Source organism: Sinohyriopsis cumingii, chromosome 17, assembly GCF_028554795.1.
Source record: "Sinohyriopsis cumingii isolate HCF-2022 chromosome 17, ASM2855479v2, whole genome shotgun sequence".
Lineage (NCBI taxonomy): Eukaryota > Metazoa > Mollusca > Bivalvia > Unionida > Unionidae > Sinohyriopsis > Sinohyriopsis cumingii.
Window position 1 is genome coordinate 100,475,416 of NC_142977.1, and position 18,397 is coordinate 100,493,812.

General features: G+C 41.5%; 1 protein-coding gene across 2 annotated transcripts in view; it reads right to left on the minus strand.

Annotated features, from left to right (window-relative positions):
* Nucleotides 1-18,397, minus strand: part of LOC149779546 (contactin-associated protein-like 4) — a 57,496-nt gene that overhangs the window by 12,782 nt on the left and 26,317 nt on the right. For both annotated transcript variants that reach the window (XM_089940261.1, XM_089940262.1), the window contains exon 6: nt 1,936-2,052. In XM_089940261.1, the coding sequence (XP_089796387.1) occupies nt 1,936-2,052 (117 nt within the window). The remainder of the gene's footprint in view (nt 1-1,935; nt 2,053-18,397) is intronic.

The window sequence follows — 18,397 nt, forward strand, 5'->3', positions numbered from 1 at the left end:
ATACTATGTCATACACTGCGTTGAAATTAAGGAGCGTTAAGCATATGCTTCCATTCAAATCCAGAGAAGAACATTTTTGAGAAAAATGCATAGGCAACTCCTTTTTTTGAAAATATATAAACTAACCCTTTAATCCATACTCGAGCCAAAGTTTTCCTGACCTCAAGGAATATTGAACACGTCATTTCATTCGAATTAAGATAAGAACGTCATTTGGTGATTAAAACTTCGAATAGTTGATGAGTAGCATAGCTGCCTGGAAGAAATCCAGTATTGGCATTTATACATCAAATCATTTTCATGCAAAACATTATATACAAATCTGAATAAAATTCGTCCAAAACCCTTGGCCACACTTATCTTCAGAGAGATTGGTTTCTAACTAGATAGCATTTTGTCTCGTGTTTTATCAATCAGCAAAATAGGACCTAGCTTCCTCTGTTCTGGTTTGTTACAAGGGCACTGAAATTTCCTCAGCACATTGCTTACAGTTTATGACTAATTTATATGGGTCCAGCGGCTTTGTTTAGGTTAAAACCCAGTTCTTACATCATAATTTATTGTTTATGTATAATGAAATCAGAAAGAATATTTTGATTTCTAACTTCAAAATGCGGTAACTGTTTACCATTATTTCTTCAACGTGCAACAGAGCTAAATTAAGAATTCAGCAGCTCGCACCTTTCGTGGTCGCTTTTTGTTGCAAAGTTACAGGATTGGCGTGAATCTATGTGGACGTAACAAGTTCAACGCTTTTTCGTCGGTTTCCAATACAATCGAGAATCTGAAGATTTGAAGAAACTCACCAAAGTTTTAGCAGAAACGTTTCTTTAGCTGCCTTGTTAAAGAACGAGCAGCTCTGTTTCTCTGATTCTTATAATTTGATAACGATTGTTTTGTCATCGGGTTTAATCGTGACCCTTTGTACTGGGATACATCATTTAGCACGATTTAGTAGAGTTACTGAAGTTTCAAATATATCTATTTCATATTTTTTGGGAACCAATTTACTTAAAGCCTGATGTTGACAAAGAACACTGGGGATGAAGTTGACAAAACAGTTCGGAATAGGTCAGCAGTTAAATAGAGTTAATTTGGGTCGGTAAATGCCATAACAGAGCCAAAGAAACTCTAGTGTGATTTTCTACCGACCATACCAGATGAAAGTAAAAACAAATATTAAAAGATAATAAAATCTCACCAGCGAAAATCACATATTCACAATACAGATGGCTAAATAACTGTGTTTTGGCTTTTGAAATGAGGTGCAATAGACGAATTCTACAAACCCGCTGGCAAAAAAAAAAACAACAAAATAACAAAGAAATATGGATATTAAGAACAGTGTTGGAACTAAAAGGGATATTGTAAAAAATCATTATGGAGCGAAATATTAATTTGTTCCGGCATAACTGCAGAATAGAAAACAAACTGATGATTAAAAGTGTAGTGTTTCAGATGATGGATGCAGTAAAAGAATAATAACTATTAATGTAATAATTACCATATTAAGATGTGTAAATATTTAAATTACCCATCTCTTTTTGAAATTTAAACTAAATAATTGTTCGGGTTCTTTGTCTTTCCTTGAATGCCATTAATCAATTCTTGTGTATATCTGTGGCGAAGATTAATGATTAATTAAATTTATTAATTTACTATTTTGTATTTGAACTGTTACCTTGTATGCATGATATAATTGAACAACTCGACTGAGGAAGATTTGACAACCGATGGTATGAACTATCATGCACAATGGGCCTTCGATTGTTAACCGTTGTCAAAGGTAACATTCTACGGATTATCTACGGCTACCATCGTGAAACGATCAGTTAGCCGAGAGCAATGCCAGCCGAAAGAAAAATCTTGAAAGCTCATTTTTTTTCGTTACATATTACCAAACGACACTATGTATACATCCATTAAAATACTCACGAGTTGTCTTTATTTCCGGAACTAAATTAATTGTTGTGCGAAGACCGGATAAGATGGTACTTTTGCAGTTTCGGCCACACTTTATCTTAGATGTCTCGGTTGATTTTTCTTTGCTTTCTGGAATAAGATATATTAAAGTGACAATAATTGTTAAGAATACATATTCTTCAGGGAAGGTAAAAAAAGATGCAAACTTCCAGCATTAACCTTGTGTAGGCAGCGGGCCGGGTGGTGCATGGTTGAATTAAAACAGTGCTGTATGTATTAACAATAATATCGTTTAATCAAACATCGATCAGTTTCACTCAAGAATATGCAAACCTTATGCAAACGTTTATTAGAACTTTGCTTTGCAACATACGTTGAAGTAAAATAGAGAACGAAAGTGTTCAGAAAATAAGCAAATTGTAATAGACGACTCAAAGTTCTTGAAAAAGTAATCGATGATTAATTCCAAAAATGGTACTTTTAATTAACTCAGCCGAATTTAATTGAATAACGGAATTTGATATTCACTGTTGCTCAAAACTGAGACAGAAAATATAATTTTCCACGTGTATTTTTTAAAATGAGAGTTCATAGATCGTCTGCATTGAATTAAAAAATGAAAAGAAAGATGATGGTTTAGCAGCTTTCTGTTCTACATTTTTGGTTCGGATCGAGATCTTTATAAAATGGCTACTCTCTCCAGCAAAATGTGTATTCAATGAGAACCTTTTAAAGGAGAAGGAATTTAGAAGAATGTGACCCAGGGTGTGATTGGACAAGATTCATTGATATACATATACCAATATATATATATATATATATATATATATATATATATATATATATATATATATATATATATATATATATATATATATATATATATATATATATATATATATATCACAATCTAATATATTCTACCACAATCGAGTAGAATCTACCACAACCTGCTACAATCTATCATAATGCACTCTCTCACAATCGACTATGAAAATACTGCAATCGACCACAATCTTCGACAATCAAGAGTGAAAATAACACAATCAACTAGTATATATATATCACAGTCCACTGCAGTATAACACAAACCACTGCAATCTACCACAATCGACTATGGAAATACCGCATTCCACTACAATAGGCCAGAAAAATACCACACTCAACCACTATTGACCATGAAAACACCATAATTAACAAACAATGCTATCCTAATAAGTAAGCGGACCAAGTGAAAACCCGACGGTCCGGTATAAAACCGTACGAATGGCCACCCTATTTATATTTTCTAGGTATATGGTCATAACGGACTCATTTTAAGTGCACAGTAATCCAAATAATATTTCAATATACTAAATTGTGTGCATTCTCAATTTGTGTAGCGAAAATCGGAGTAATTGGTGCCATGCAAAACATACTTCAATATTTAATCTTTTTGTATTTTTTAAATAATATTCAACGCAGATATATTTATAATATTATAGATATAATGCGAAAAAACATTCTAATTTATATAACTTGAATCGATGAGTCTAAAGCCTCCGCATACGGCCACATAAACAAAACATCAATATAAACAAGAAATGTGTGCATTGAAATATACCAATTAATTAACAGAACAATATAATTTAAATTCCAGAGGATAATTTAGTAGTATATACATGTTTATATACACTGCATCACATCAGTTATCATGAACGTATGATAATAGTCTTAAATATTAATCAAATATGAGTAGTGAAAGGGGGCACTTTACGGACAATGGGAATTAGCATTAAAAACACCCCTGGGTCAATTTACGGACAATGGAAATTTAACATGGCGAAAAATCGTGGGTCACTTTACGGACAAGGGGAATTAACATGGCAAAAAATCGTGGGTCACTTTACGGACAAGGGGAATTTAACATGGCGATAAATCGTGGGTCACTCTACGGACAAGGGGAATTTAACATGGGATTTTTTTAAAAAATTTTTTTAAAAAAAGGGGTAGGCAATTCAAAGACTATCTCTTTTCGAGATATATGGCTGGCCCTGAAAAGGGCCTTTGGGTTTTTTCTTCTTCTTCTTTTAACTTCTTAACTTCTTCCACCATCCTCTTATTTTGTCCATCATTCCTTTCTTCTTTTTCTTTTCTGTTTCCGGCAACCAGTCCGGGTGGCCCATGGCCCGGAACTTCTCTTGGATTTTCATCCAGTTCGTGTTCAGTTTTTCTAATTCATCCCTTTTTTTTCTATTTTCTTCTTCTTTTCTTTCCTTTGACCACTTTTCTTTGATCTTCTTGACCTCTTCGGTCACCACATTCCTCATTAGTTCTTCAGCTTTCTTAAGTTTTTCTAACCCCCACTTCGCGAAACACCAATCTGTCCATTCTACAATGTCTTCTAGAAAGCACCTTGCACTCGTCACATGATCTATCGCTTCTTTTAACTTACCCACTTTGACATACGGTGGGTTAATTAAACCTCTGATTCTCTTCTCCTCATCCTCTATCATTTCTTTTACAATATTTACCGATAAGTGGAGGCTGGTTACTTGTCTTGAGACGAAGTCTTTTGTCACTGCATACCTCCATTCCTGTTCAACCCTTTCTACTACACTCAATCCATCTACCATCCAATACCAACTTCCCATAAGATCGTTGTATAAAGCTGAAGCTGCTGGCATCTTCTTGTTTGCTTATTCCGTAGAATGGGTTCCAATGGCCAACACTGTTAGTTTTATACTGAAAGCGCGTACGTGAAGGAAAACATCCCCTAAAAACATAAAATTGATCTTACCTAGATCATGACCGAACAACGCGCGGACGTGAAGGAAAACATCCCCCTACTTTTTCATTTCATATAATATAACCCCAACTATACTCTCCACATTTGCTAAGAAACATTAAAGAAACCCATAATCTACTATTCGCACAAACATACCTTTACTCTTACAAACACAAACACATACCCTCACACTATCTTAAAAAAGAGTTAGTGTTTATATACACACTACTCTACCTAAGCACATTGGCAAATCGATAGTTATTTCTTTTCTAGAGTATTGGGTAGCCCTGAAAAGGGCTGTTTTTTGAACTCCTGATGCACCTATCTAATGGTTGCACCGTCCTGGCCTGGCGCCACACACGCATCTTCTTCCCCAGTCTTCTTTCACCTTTCTTCTGGGGAGCGCAGAGGGAGGATGATTCGCTTCAACACCCCAATCCTCTGTCTCGGGAATATTGAACGACATCCTCTCTTCTCTTTTCTTTTCCTCTTCTTCCCTCTCTCTTCTCTCCTCCTCTTCCTTCTTTACTCTTGCTTCTTCTACTATAGCCTCCGCTGATAGTTCGTTTACTATGCGCCTGGCATATTCCAGGTGCATCTGGAGTTCTAACAGTTTCACTATTCTGCTATTCATTCTTGTGTTGATCAATCAACAAGGGTAGCTTGACTGCCCAGCGAGTTTCAATTTATACTGAAAGCGCGGACGTGATGGAAAACATCCCCTAAAAACATAAAATTCATCTTACCTAGATCATGACCAAAAAAAACAACAACGCGCGGACCTAAAAGAAACACTCACTCACTTTTTTATGCTACCCATCACTATTTTAAAATTTTTTTATAAATCACTTCAATAGACTATCCACATACGCAAAGCAATCCAATCTAACCCAAAATATACACCTCAAACAGCCCAAAAAACACACATCATTTTAATCTACTATCCACACCAACCTACTTTATCACTTACAAACACACAAACACATACCCTCACATTTTTTTTAAGAAAGAGTTAGTGTTTATTTTCACACTACTCTACCTACACACATTGGCAAATTAATAGTTATTTCTTTTCTAGAGTATTGGGTAGCCCTGAAAAGGGCTGTTTTTTTTGTTTTGCTATGGTATTCTTTTTTTAGTTTCTAAGAATGCGATGTCCTCTGAGGATAGACTTTCTGGCGATAGGTCTGCTTCTTCGGAAAGAGAAGAAGAATTCTTTGGTGTCGATACGACAATCGACAAAGCCTCTGTCAGCTTCAGGTTGCTGCTGCTGCTGCTGTTGTTGCTGCTGTTGCTGCTGTCTCTGAAGTCTGTACTTCTCTGTCCATTCTTCTTTCTTCCTGTTCATTTCTTCTCTGAAGAGCTCTTCTATCAGGTCTTCAGTGATTTTTAACATTCTCACATTCTCTATTTCTTCTGGTTTCGGTATCAGACTGTGTCTGACCCTATGCAGATTCACGTAGGCTTCGTTGAGCTTAGCTAGTTTGGAGCACATCTTCTTAGGAGGATGAGTCGACAATGGATGGCTAGACTGGGAACAACCCGGTTCTTAAAGTTAAAGCGCGGACGTGAAGGAAAACATCCCCACACGGTTTTCGAGCCGCAACGTTCATGAGAGGGATAGTAAGAAATGAAAGAGCATCAATCCAACATTCTTATAGCTAAACAAAAGACAAAGGCATTTTTTTTCTAAACACAACATTTTTTATTCAAAAATCACTTAACACTAAACAACAACATTTTTAACAATAATCCAACACTATAACATCAAACAATTTTTTTCAAATCACAAACAATTTTTTTCAAATACAATCTACTTTAAACAAGGCTGACAACGTTGTGAATGAAATTGTGATTTCCACTGTTGGAAATCATTAGGCCATTGATGGACACTACGTTTCCTAGCTTGAGACAAAAGATAAGCATAATGGTCACAAAACCATCGATCTACTTTCACATCGTTTCTAGCAGAAGAACGAGGATCGAAATGAGTCACTAAATGTTCTAAGGAATAGCCCAGGCTGCGATGATGCAGAAAATACACACAGTACTGTCCACACACCAAGGAATCTGTGCCTTGTAATTTCACGTTATTGAATCGGGTGGTTTGAGCATTTCTTCTCATAAAGTCGATGATATCGTCTTCCAAAGGGGGCAATCCGTACGAATCGAAATATTCCACACATCCTTCTTGAGGAAAGTAGACGGCTACCCAGTGGGTTCCTGGGAGATGACTTTCGTCCGTGTTGATCACGTAAGCTTGATGGTCTTTAGGTTTGCGATGAGGGAGTTCATCTTTAGCACAGACGACAGGATTCCAAGAAGCTGTATACGAACTGTGGTTCAAAAGGTAATAAAGTTCCCAGGTATCCATTGTTTTGTGTTTTTTCTTCTTCTTCACCACAGGTAATAATAAGTCGTCAATTCGATCCTGACTTTTTGCTTGAAAATGTCTGACGAATAAACGGTTATTTGTTCTGTTTCCTCACTCTGATTCAGGACAGCTTCGATACGATGGATCTCTTGAGTGGTTAATGGTGGACAAGAATGTTCACGCAAGTCTTTATACCACTGATGCAACACGTCTTTGTTCGAGATGAGACTCCAAGCTTCGTCCAGATACTCGTCCAATTTTTCTTCTTGACTCAACATTAGGCATTTATCGTGTTGAATTTGACTGGGATGATCGTTTTGACATCCATAGCAGTTTTTCTTGATCAGTTCTGTTATTTTGTTGACCAAGTGTTTGGCAAAACAGGAGACTAAATGGGCTTCTTGTTCTGGCTATCTCGACTTCATTATGATCACTTCTTCTTCCACAGTCTCCTCACATTTCATGTCCAAAGTTTCTCCACTAGGTAAAGAGGGATAACAGTCTTCCATGGCTTTCTAATAATCTAGAATGACTTCTTTCAAACTGTTGATTTCTATGGTATTATCGAATTCTGCATACAGGATGACGTTCACTGTCTGTTTCAGTTCTGCTGCAAACTGAAGTTCCACACGAATCTGGCCAGATTTTATAGGGTGGAAATGTCCCTCGTCGCTGCCTTGGTCTGGAGTGAAATCGAAAGCCCACAAAGTATAGCCTCCGTCATATTCGTCGTACTCAATGCCGTGACTGGTGTTGGTTCCTAACTGTCCCGTGGCTTCGTACAGGGACAAGTACGATCTCAAGTAATTTTTGTTGGCAAAGTCGGGTTCGAAAGGTCGGGTACACAAGGTCTTGCCATCGCGACTGACTTCGATTTTCTTCACGTTGAAGTGTTGAAAGTTAAAAGGATTTTTAGCGATAGCTCCATTGAAGGCTGAATTCTCGACCATACCAAGGATTAAACGCTTGGGTAGCTGTCCTTGAAACAGATGATCTTCAATCATGGAATGCTGTCCAGCGGGAATGGTGAACGTTTTCACTTCCACACGTCGTATGGGATACTTGGCGTTCGTTCTGCTCAACGTTTGACTGATATCGTTACCTACTTTGGGTAACACTTCCACGCGTCGTACGTAGAGTTTGGCCTCTAAAATTGTGCTTTTAGGAGCCTTAGTAAGATCAGCAGCCTGCAAATGGAAAGTGGTACTGCTGCGATTCAGTCTCAAGCGGACATTGACTCCGTTCAGCAAATATTTCTCTTGCAACCACATGTCCAAATGCAAACGATCCATCAGTTCTAAACTTTTCTTGTCTAAGATTTTGCTTTCTCTTGCCTCAAAGCCGGAATTGCTTGGATCTATTTCGTCGAACTTGTCTGGTGTGTCATCTACCCACAGCACACAGGCATTGAGATGACTTGTCTTGGCATCTGTTCCGTACGTCAAGAGATTTTCCAGGTAGGCACAGTAAGGGTATGTATCCATGCTGCTGCTGACCAGTTTGTTATTCAAGTACAAATCCACTGAGCTGAACAAGGAATGCATGAAATTGTTGACGGGAGCTATATTATCATCGTCTTCTACTCCTTTATCATCTTTTTTTAGAACTTGGACTTTCAAGTACAAGTAACTGCTATTCAGATCGATGTAATCTTCGGGCTGTCCTTTGATTTCAAACTCGATGGGAGCGGAATCGGTCAATGAGGAGACGGGATGAAATTCCACCCATTGGGATTCTTGCATGGTCATCATGGTGGGGGGCATGGCAAACAGATCCAGTTCCGTCTTGGAACAGGCGCAAGACTCTCGGTGCATCATTTTGTTTTGTGTTTCAATAATCGAAAACGTCTAAGTCTCGAACGGTTCTTCTTTTCTTGGCCTTTCTCGCTTGAAGTCTGGTGAAAGGGTGTTTTCTTCTTCGTCGTCTCTTTCTGCCTTGTCCTTGCTGAATGCTTGACTCGGTAGCGTGCAGGGCATTTATAGGTGTGTCTCGTCGGCCTAAAATGTCTTTGCCCGTTTGCAGCAAGACATTTTTGCCAGCCCTCATGAAGGCTTCTTTAGGGTTTTGTTTGTCGATGATGACATTTTGGAGAAATTCTTTGCCTTGTGTCAGTGCCGCATCTTTCAAGGCGTGCAATCCGCGTGTCACCATCGGTTTCAACACCGGAGCCACCGAACGAAAGGCCGATTTTAACATGTCTCCTAAACCGTGTCCTCGCTGTCGAGCAACCCCTCGGTACACTGGATACATGACTTACTTACGAGTCGTGAGAGAACCGTTTTCGAAAATGGAGTTTCACCGTGACTTTTCCTTTGGTGAATGGAATATTTTGTCCCAGATCTCCTTTTATAGCAATGTTGACCGTGTCCAAATAAGACTTGCTGACAGGCAAATAGTGAGGATGGACAAATTCGCGGTGGACGTGGTAAGTGTTTCCACCTTCCTCGTCAGTGACCGTGGCAGAATTTACTTTGAAAGGAATGACACGCAGTAACGGTACGGAGGTGTGTCCCACCACGTTGTACTCCACCACATCGGAGTACACGAACATCAAATTCAGTCCTTGGTTCAGTTCTACCGGGAAACGAAAATACCTTGCAAAATGCATGTCGTTGTCAATCTCTGCCATTTTAATAATTTTTTTGGTCTGCTTATCCGTGATCATATTGAGGTCTCCACCCAAAATGTCATACAATTCAGGGCAAAATTTAATACGTATACTTTTTTCCTCACTTTGAAATTTAATGAGTAGACGGTGAGACAGTTTGTGGTACTCGATGGTGACACGTTTTTTTGCTGTGGTCAGAACTTTGTCAAAGGTTGCATAGAATTTGTCAGCGATGGCTTCCACCAGATGTTGACCACTAAAATAATGGCCTGAGTTAATTTTAAAGTGATAAACGAAAAGAGGAGGAGAAGAGTCACTGCTGCGGGGTAATAGGTCCTTTGCAAGATGTGAGTTATGTTGAGGACTGCCCGTCATGGTTTGCTGCAGTGCTGGGTCCAAAATTTCGATGTCAAAAGTGTTTTGAGTTTCAGTGATGTTTTTGATTTGTGTAGGGTGAATCATTTCCACTAAAGCCACTTCCCAATGGGCTTCGTGATCTAAGGGGATGGCCTGAGGTATTTTGGCCGTGTAACAGCACAACGTGTTGTTGGGAAACACCTCCATGGAACTGTCACTGGGTAAGGTTAAGTAAAATTGGTTTTGGTGACTCATAATTCTAGAGTTCTGTGGCTGTCCGAGGGGTTAGTGGATGTCAGAGGCGTGTCTCCGCCCAAAATGGGGTTCTGGTTGTGGTTGTTGGAGTGGTGACTGGCACTGGACACAACGTTCCCGTTCGAGGAGAATTTCAGGGAGGGATTGGGAAGCAGGTAGCCGATGCAACTGCTCAATAAAATGGTCCACAATTGTTTGTCTCCTTGTTGCAAACTCAAATTGGCAATGGCTGCCCCGATGACACAATACACCACGAAGATTTGGCAGAAAAGACGATTTGAGTTTTAGGCACACGTTCTCCACACCACACCCACAAGGGTTGTTTTTGTAAATCTTGCACAGAAGAACTAGGGGAAGAAGGAGTGGTCGACGTAGCTGCGTCTGATGTGTGAAAGGGCATGATGGTCACTTCTTCTTTTTATAGTCGATGACTTGCGAAGCGTCGATCCAAGAATCGAAACTGGGTGGATATCCTTTCCAACGTACTTTGACTTCTTTGACACGTCGTTTGCCCACTACTTTACGGGTTCTGCGTTCGAGAATGCTTTCGATGTCGTACACGTCGTCTTCTTTTTTGGTGACACGTTGTAACTCGGGCAAATAAAACGTTCCTTTGAGTACTTCTCCGTTCATGTCTTCCAATTTATAGACGGCAGGATGACGGCCATGCACTCGTCCAGTGACGCGAAACAATTCGGTCGTCCAGTTAGGTAAGTAACCTTTGTCGAAAGTGCGTTTGGTTTTGCCAATGCGCACCCAATCTCCTACGGTCAACTCTCCACTTTTCTTGGGGACAGCCCTCGTCGGGGACGTACCGAACAGGCGCTCAAACACCAGCACTTCGTTCTCGGGAGTCACGTCTTGCGGGGCACGTCCGATGCTTCGATGGTAAGATTGGTTGTACGCTTGCACCAGGTGCGGTAAGATGTCGATGTACTTCAGAGTGTGGTGATGCGTAAAATATTTCCACATGCGTTCTTTCAAAGTGCGTTGAAAACGTTCCACGATGCTGGCTTTGGTTTCGGGATTCTCGGTGGTAAAAAAATGAATGTCACGTTTCTTTAATTCTTTTTGGAAAGCTTGGTTCAGAAATTCGGTGCCTTTGTCCGTTTGCCATCGAAGAGGGTGACGACCGCTTTGTTTCAACACCCGTTGTAAGGCTCGCACTAACTCGCTGCTCGATTTGGAAGTCAAGGGCACGACCCAGGCAAATTTGGAAAAGACGTCGATGACACAAAACAAATATTTGTAGCCACGATTGTAGCTGGCCAAATGAGAGACATCGGCTAAATCGGCTTGCCATTGATGATCGATGCCTTCCACTCGGGTGCGACTTCTGGCAAACTTGCGTCGAATGGGTTTGTGTAAAGTGTAGGTAGCTTGTTCTTGTAACCATCGTTGCACTTGAGGTAAACGGAGACTTTTCAGTCGCGTTTTGGCAGCACGATACAATTTTTGAACTCCTGCGTAACCTGCAGGATGCGAGGGATCGTAGTAAATGCTGGCTAAGACTTTTTCCATTTTTGGTGTGTTGGTTGGTGTGTTAATAAGACACCCACTCTTGGAGGAGGCTACTCTTTTTCTCTTGGGGTATTTTCTTGGATTGCAATGCTTTGCGTGTGCGGCCAGCAATAGGTGTCGAAGAGGAGAAGGATGTCTGAGCGGGGGATATCGGTTCTTGTTTCACTTCTGTCTTCACTTCTGTCTTCACTTTCTTTTTCTCTTGTGAGGAAGAAGGGGTGGCCATCATCTTTTTAATCCATCCAATTCTGGAGGTAGGTGGTGTTGTTAACTTGCGTACTTTTTCTGGTGGAGTTTGAAACCCTTCTTCTTCTTTTCCTTTTTCTGTTTTGGTCACGGGTACTGGTACTGGTGCTGGACTTTTCATCAAGGTCTTAAAATCTTTCAAAGTGGGTAGAGCTGTTTCGTCTAAAGCTTTCTGGTGAAAGAGTTGTAGTCGTTGCAAGAGTTGACCGTACTTTTGCGATTTTTCTGTTTCGGACAAATCTTGGCGATCCATCAAGGACTGCAATTCGTGTTGTAACTGGGACATCTCGCTCAAATTGGGATTGGGAGGTAAATGCGGGGTGCGTTGTTCTTGCCACCGATGGTATTCCATCCATCGTTTGTAAGGCACTAAAGCTAGTTTTCGTCCTTCCATGGGGTTGTCAGGGGTGAATTCTGAGATCTTGGGACTTCCGAGGGCCTTTTTATTTTGCTCCCACCAGTCCTCCCAACATGGTTCCCAAGACTCCTTTCAGTATGGGGCCTAACAAGAGAGGTAAAATACCTCCACGTTGGACCAACATCTTCTTTTTTTGATGAATGGGAATTTTCTTTTGAACCATTTTGCGAAGAACGTGACGATGTTTGCCTAAGCATTGTTTCTGGTGTTTGGACAAAGGGATCGTGCCTTTCAAAACGTTCAAACAACATTCGCACACGGTATCGATGACCTCTTTGGAGGCCGTTTGAATGAGTTTTTTTCGTAGGGGTGAAGAAGCTTTGGACAGGACAGATAACAGGTCCCCATGTTTAGCTAAACGTGGTGGCAGTCCTTTCCTTTTCTTTCCTTGGGGTTTTCTGGAGGGTGACATTTTTGCTTGTGGGTTCCGGGACATTCACTGAACAGACACTAACGTCGATGACTTAACGCACACCCTTTTATCTTTTTTTGGGACTATCGCTTTGTCATAAAGGTGACAATGTTTTTCCCAAAATCACCAAGGAATCCTCCCCTTTGTTGACGCCTCTTTTTCTTGGAACGACTGTGTCTTTTCTTAGGGTAATGTCAATGCTTGGCTAAGCGCTTTGTCGGATGACGCGTCTGCCTTTGTCTCTTTCTTTTGTGGCTTCTTGGAGGTGACATCTTTTTTACAAGTTCACTGATACCCCGACTTGGTCACAGGCTCTTTTTATACTGGAACGCGTCGCCAGTGATTGTCTTTACGTTTTATCAGTTTGAGGACAGGCATGACACGTCGTGCAGGGGTACGCAACGGACTAAATCGAGCCAGTTCTTGCTTGGACAAATCCAGTAAACTTTGTAACATGCCCGATCTTTCTTGGACTTTGATTTTGGGAGAAGGTACTTTGTGAGCAGCAGCCACTGCCACTAAATTGGAGGGTCCTGCCACTGGGGAAGTTCTTTTGGGGGTCATCAACGGAGATGTTCTTGGTGTGATCAACGTCTCCAAGTACTCTTCAGTTCTGGGTGTCATCAACGGAGAAGTGGATGAACGTGAGGATGCCGGAGACGCAGTCACTGCCGTGGCAGGTCGTGGTTTGCGAGTGTAAGGTTGCGTCCTGGCCGAAGTGCCTCTCTTGCGACTAGTTTTCTTCTGTGGACTTTTCTTTTTCTGGGGACTTTTTCTCTGTTTCTTTTTCTGGGGGCTTCTTTTCTTTTTCCGGGGTGGTGGTGTCTGGTAAGAGGAGGGTCCTGCCACTGGAGAAGTTATTCTTCTTGGGGACCTGGTCTTTTTCTTTTTCTTCTTGGGGCTTCGTTGGACTTTTGTCTTGGGGATAACTTTGGGGGCATTAGGATCCCATCTTAAGAGTGAGCGAATGATGACCCCTCCTAGAGTACCGCTCCCTCCAGGTTTCAAAATGATTTGTTTTTTGGTTTGAGTGTCAATGCGGGGATCGGCCAGTTGGACCAAAGCGACTTTGTTTCGATCAAAAAAGCGTTGGGTTTGATGAGGAATCTGAATGATTCCTTGGAGTAATTGACGTGCCGTCACCGTGAACCATCGTAAGACTTCTTTGAGACTAGCTTCTAAGACACGGGCTCGTGTTTGTGGATCTTTTTCTCGACTGATGCCATACAAGGCACGAATCAATTTGACGGGAAGATGCGACTGAAGGGACGTCATGTTCGCACTGTGTGAGACAGACGAAAAAGGGTCTGAGGTTTTTATAGATTTTTTTCATGGGAGGAGTGAAATGAAGTCGAGGACGGAGACGTGTACAGGACAGGCCCTCCGTCTTGGTACCAGTGGTGAAAAAAGTGGGTACGAAATCGCAAATCCTCGGGGGTCGTAGGTTTCAAATCGACGAGTAAATAGGCGTGTGGCGTTTGAGTGGCATCGTCGTACGCCTGAGTCAGCCAAGGCGTTCCTAACTGTTTGGCTAAGACTTGCACTTGCGATTTATCTCGAGGGCTTTTAAACAAGACCACGTAATGCGCATTGAGACTGATGGTGCGATGGGCTTTACTTTGTTGAAACAAATTTTGGGTGATGTAAACGACACTGGCATTACGGTGATGCCCTTTGCGCGTGAACCACAGTTTAATTTCTTCTTCGTCTTCTCCTAACATGTCGTCGAAAATGACCAAATGGGTTAGACGGGAGTCAGAGACGATGCCGTCGTCTTCTTTAGGAATGCCTTCCACAAACACGATGGAATCGCCTTGACTTTCTCGCAAGAGGCTGTACGCCGATTGCCACTCTTTGTAACACCACACGATCCGTTGAGGGGGCCGATCGATCAAATGATGTTTATGTTCGATCAAACGTTTGACGAATTCGGTTTTGCCAGAACCGCTAGGTCCAGCAATGAGCATGTTAAAGGGATGGCGAAGATACAAAGCCTCCCAACTGGCACGATCTAAGTGTTCGTCGATGATTTTGACAGTAGAGGAAGAGGGAGCAGAGACAGTAGAGGCAGCCATGGTGTGAGAAATGTCACTTGTGACACGAAAAAACAAACAAGACAAGAGTTTATATACTTTTTCAGAACACGTTTATTGAATGTTTCAAATATGAACACGAAAAACAAAAATACATACAACCCAAATAGTGATATACAAGAATAAAAAACACATCAAAACAATCAAAGTGGAATATAAACAAGTGTCTGTACAACATGTTTTGGGTAACGAAGATGTCCTAGGGACAGTGTGTAATGTTCTTACAGTCTCTACATGAGGTATTGTCACACAAGTGTCCTCCCGGAATGACCTTTCAGGAATGTCCATGACAGTCCTGTCCTGAAGCGAGTGGTTGTTCTCGGTGACGGGTTCTTCTGGCACCGTCACTAACACAGGTTGAAAAGTAACTTTTTTCCTTGAACAACTCTCGTGCATACTGGGCCACTTCTTGGGCCCAAGCCTCAAAACCCCCCTTTTTCCAATCACGAACATCTGTCCAATGGGGGTGTAAGTCACAAGCTACACACACATCGTCATACACGTCTTGGGTCGCTAAAAGTTGACGAATCTTTTTTTCCTGTTGAGGTCGAGAAGTATCCAGATGAAAACGCAAGGCTTTGAGCAAAAGGAGTTTTTCGTGACCATTTAAGGCCATGGAGGTGGTAAGTACTGATCGTAAAGAGTCCACAAAGAATCGGCTGGTAAACGAAATCCCAGAAAACAAGTCACTAAGACACACACCACTTGTCGTCCCAAATTGAATGGATACAGTTCTTGTAATAATTGATGGTAATGATCCACGGTTTGAATATGGTCATTGAGTTCCTTCCACGGAATCTGTTGGATTACATACGACATAAGTCGTGGCATAGCAGCCTGTTTTTATAGTCTCTTTGTTTCGAAAAGAATACACGTACTTTCTAGCCAGTGATCTTCGTTCTCCAGTTGGGAATGTAAATCTTGCATACTGTAACCGAAACGTTAGAGTTCGATTAGAAGTTTCCTCTTCCGCTAAGTAGATTCCACGTAACAAATGTTGGTAATCCTTTACCTCGTCTTCCTCAATGGGTTGCTCTAGGTGAATCTCGAAGTAACCAAAATGATCAACACGTGAATCATCGGGGGCCTGGAAGTATTGAACAAGGTCTGACCACTGAAACAATTTCTGACGAATCAGTTCTCTTATACCATTCAGGTACCAGTGGTTAAAGATCTGGTGACGTAACGGATGCAGTTGTTCTTTACGTTTCACTTGTATTTTCACCAGCTCTCGGTAAATGCGTTCTCTCAACTCCACAGGCAAAGCACGAATGTTCTCTAGCAAAGTATCCATGAATAGGTCATACTAAATCCTCTTTGGTCTGACACAAGAAATGTACTCTTTGCACAAACATGGTTTCACTTCAGTGTCAAATTTAAATCGTTGAGTCACTAATCTACACATTACAATTCGTTCAGAAGTTTCCTCTTTCACCAAGTTGACATTGTGTTCAAGATGTTGGTAATTCGTTAACTCTTCCTCTGGAATTCGATGCAGTACGTTTACAATGATGTAACTACAATCGTCCATACCAAACCAATCCTTTTTAAAACTAGAGGATCGTTGATCAATGTCTGTCCGATGGAACACTTTCAATTGAATCAATCCTTGTATAGCCTTCAGGTACCAGTGGTTCAAACACCGGTGACGTAACGGATGCAATTGTTCTTTACGTTTCACTTGTATTTTGACCAGTTCTCGATAAATGCGTTCTCTCAACTCCACAGGCAAAGCACGAATGTTCTCTTGTAAAGTATCCATGAACAGATTATTATGGTAAGAAGTTACTTCAATGTCTCGGTCCCACTAAGGGTAAGTAATGACAATTCGGTGACCATCGAGCATGTTCTACGTAGGCCGAATCTTGCGGTTCCCAGTGGTGAAGTGACACACCGCAACTGAAGCACTTGACTTTATCTCCTTCGCCCAAGTAGAAAAATCCGGCTCTGGCTAATTCTTCGGGGGTCGGTCCTCCCAGATACTTTGGCCATTTTCCTTTGAACGATTGAAGACGATTTTCAAAGTCGCAGTATTCCGACAAACGCACAGGGAACGAATATTCGTCTTTCACGGGTTCGTTTCGATGAGGGTTGGGTGACAGGAACAGGAGTTTGCTCAGGGCTGGATGACATCCGTAGGGAGGTAAACGTGAAGGTTGACATTCCCCTTTAAACCCGGTAAAATGTCTAAGAGGACGAGCGGCATCGCTTTCGCATCCCTCAGGTTTGACACGCACAGCATCACTTTCCATGACAGGGGCAGTGAGAACAAAGTTCCCATGATGCTTTACGGCATCGCTCAGGTCACAACGTACAGCATCGGTCCCATCGCAAGGCTCACAATCGCACTCGTCTGCAAACTCCGTTACGCAATTACAATGGTAACCACATGGACAATCGCAGTTTCCTTCCGGACATTTTCCGTCGCAATGCCTGGGTCTTATCCATCCAATATTAGTCACACTAGAGGAAGATACAACTTTTTTACAATCCCCAAACTGAAACGATGTCTTTTTCAAAGTATTCATCTTGTTCGCTCGGTCTTGGTAGTCACAATGAACTATCGATCTTGACCATAGCCCCCTTTTTATACTAGTCGCAATGCAGTCTCCAGCTTGTACATCTTTCCTTTTTTACGTTTTTTATGTCTTGTTTCGGAAGGTACCGTCTCTAAGGTACCGTCAACATTGTACCGTAGTGTGATGGGTGGAAAGGCCATAGAAAGGTAAGGGCAGTGCGGAGACCATCGAGTATGTTCCAGAATAGCTGAATCTTTATAGATACATAGATCCATTCGTAACTTCAGTCCGCAAGCAAAACACTGTACCTCGTATCCCAATCCTGACTCAGGTCCCAAGTAGACAAATCCTGTTCTAGCTAAAACATGCGAAGAAGGTAATCCTTCCCTATCCGTAGGCCATTTCTGAAACGTGTCCAATCGACGGGCACAATCACAATAGTCAGGTAAGAAGACTGGAAAATGGTAGGGTTTGAACTTGGAGTTCTCATCGGGTTTCTCACTCGATTCTTGCTGTGGCGAAGTCATCTTTCTGGTGGGGTAACTATCATCTTATAACCAATGTTTTATACCAACGTGTCCATACGGTAAGGTGAAATGATTGGGAAGTCGAACTCGCTTCTGGTACACGATTTGATAGACTTTTTCCAAGGGTCGACTGACGATGTGGTGAGTGGGTAAACGTACAATCTTGTTCGGTTGATAGGTGGTCACTTTAAAGTTTCCATCCTCTCCCGATTGCAAGGCTTCTTTCAATACCCCAAAGTTGAGCACTCGACTGGTACGATAATTCAGAGTCAGTCCTTTCACTTTGCACGTCGTGTGCACTTCTCCTTGTTTGTCCCGGTATTCGTAGCCGTAATTTTTGGGACCGCCACTGACGAAACTTAGAATCTTGTCGTCGG